This window comes from Hibiscus syriacus, unplaced genomic scaffold (assembly GCF_006381635.1).
Source record: "Hibiscus syriacus cultivar Baekdansim isolate YM2019G1 unplaced genomic scaffold, ASM638163v2 tig00110195_pilon, whole genome shotgun sequence".
Taxonomy (NCBI): domain Eukaryota; kingdom Viridiplantae; phylum Streptophyta; class Magnoliopsida; order Malvales; family Malvaceae; genus Hibiscus; species Hibiscus syriacus.
In genome coordinates, this window is record NW_024062621.1 from 1,552,331 (window position 1) to 1,554,599 (window position 2,269).

At 32.5% G+C, this 2,269-nt stretch overlaps 1 protein-coding gene across 1 annotated transcript; it reads left to right on the forward strand.

Moving 5' to 3' along the window:
* Positions 1-309: 309 nt before the first annotated feature.
* On the forward strand, positions 310-1,256 carry LOC120218294 (ethylene-response factor C3-like). Its single transcript, XM_039215277.1, has 2 exons — positions 310-1,002; positions 1,217-1,256. Exon 1 carries the CDS (start codon positions 334-336, stop codon positions 976-978), a length of 645 nt encoding a protein of 214 aa, XP_039071208.1. The 5' UTR covers positions 310-333; the 3' UTR covers positions 979-1,002; positions 1,217-1,256.
* The last annotated feature ends 1,013 nt before the right edge of the window (positions 1,257-2,269 follow it).

The window sequence follows — 2,269 nt, forward strand, 5'->3', positions numbered from 1 at the left end:
TAGGATGACAAAGTGGACAGGAGTCCCCATGCTGGTATCGTACCCGACAAAAGGTGAGGTCATTCACCCACGTCACTTGCTCGAACTTTGGCCATCAAGCTTAAATTGACCCACGTGTACATTTAACCTTACTAGTAGGACCCACAAAAATAATGAATAAATAATATAATGCCATGTCAGCCTCCTATGCCACTTGTCGAATTCTTCTTAATTACATTTAAATCCCACTTCGATTCCTCTCGTTTATAAAAGGGCAGCCCAAGCCTCAAGTGTTTATAGCTCTGCATCTCAACACAACAGAGAAAAAAAGCAGAGGAATTACTCTAAAAAGCGATGGATTCCTTCCTTTTTCACTCCCCGAATTCAAGTTGTTCACCGGAATCTTCGTTCGGGTCGCAGGAATTTTTCCCGATAGATCACAATTCTCTTCCTTTCAACGAAAATGACTCCGAAGAGATGCTGTTGTATGGGCTACTAGCTGAGGTTAAACAAGAAACACCAGAGGTTAGTTCAATGGAGACCGAAATCCCGACGAAAGAAAAGGTGTACCGAGGCGTGAGACGGCGGCCTTGGGGGAAGTTCGCTGCGGAGATAAGGGATTCAACCAGAAACGGGATAAGGGTTTGGCTCGGAACATTCGACAGTGCGGAAGCAGCAGCTATGGCTTACGATCAGGCGGCGTTTGCGATGAGAGGCTCCGCGGCGATACTCAACTTTCCGGTGGAGAAAGTGAGGGAATCGCTGAGGGAAATGAAGTGTGGCCAAGATGAAGGGTGTTCGCCGGTTGTGGCGTTGAAGAGAAAATACTCGATGAAGAGGAAAATGATGGGAGGAAACAAGAAAGAAAGAAATGGTGGTGGTGGCAGCATCGGCGTCGGCGGTGTGAGGATAAGCAATGCGGTGGTGTTTGAGGATTTAGGTGCTGATTTTTTGGAGCAACTCCTCACTACTTCGGTTCAAGCTGCTACACCTTGGTGAATGGCGAATCAAATATATTATCAAATAACCAAGTAGAATTTTATGTTAGAGGTGCAAAATTAAGAATTTATATTAAAATTTTATAAAGTACAAAAATATAAAATTCGAAAGTGCAAAATTAGATAGTCAATAAAAAATACAAACAAAATATCAAAATTATATGAGACTCTAAAATTTTCTAAGGTTAGTACCTCTAACACCTCTCAATTTATCCCTGTATATTACCTTCTTCATCTACTTGTAGTTTTAGTCATTTATTTTTCTTTTATTTTAGTCTTAATTTTTTGTTTTGTTATTTTAGGACCTTCATTTGTAATTATATAAATTATATTAACTGTAATTACAGTTATTCTTATTTATAATACTCTAGAAATATGTATTAATTAATCCAGTCCAATGATTTTCCTAATTACTATTTCAGTCTAATTTCAAAATCAAAGGAACCTTCCTTTTGAATGCTGCTTTGAAGGTCTTAACGAAATTCTTTGGATTTGTTGTGAATTGCATAATTAGACTAATCTTTGTTTAGTGAATTTAGTAACATATCTTAATTTGACTTTGCCTCTAATTGAGTGTATAAAAAATATTGTCACTTCGATATTGTTTTCCCTTGTCAAGTATGACCAGTTTCTAGGAAGATAAAAACAATGGCCTAACCTAATTATTATTTTTAATTAATCTAAGAAGGTATATGTTTAAGCCCTTTTGAATATACAAGATCTACAAGATATTAACCAAAGTTTCAAATATAATGACATAAACATTGAATAAGAAACATCATATCAAATATCATCTTAATATTTCTATTATATCCATGAACAGTACAATCTTTATCAAAATATATTTAATAGTTTAAAATTTTTATTGATAAAGAATTATGCATTTCAGATTTATTCAAAACTTGACGTATATATATTTTATATGAACAAAATATTAATTATATAATATTAAAAAATATAATATATTTTTTTATTGATAAAGAATTATGTATTTCAGGTTTATTCAAAACTTGACGTATTATTAGGGAGAACAATACTATTTATCTCTGAGACCATTCAATAAGTTCAAATCTATCTTTGTCTTTGAATTTTTTTATTATGATTTTATTATTGTTTTATTTAATAAAACTAATTGATATTATTAGCTAAATTAATAATAATATTGATAAAATAAAATTTTCTAACGTTTTGATCATTAACTTTTATTGAATCCATTAGTTTTTTTTAACAATTTTTAAAGTTAAATGTTAACATCTCCCACGTATTATTAATTTTAACTATCTCCAATATAT

Coding starts and splice junctions, on each gene's coding strand:
- LOC120218294 (XM_039215277.1), top strand. CDS start 334: ATGGATTCCTTCCTTTTTCACTCCCCGAATTCAAGTTGTTCACCGGAA.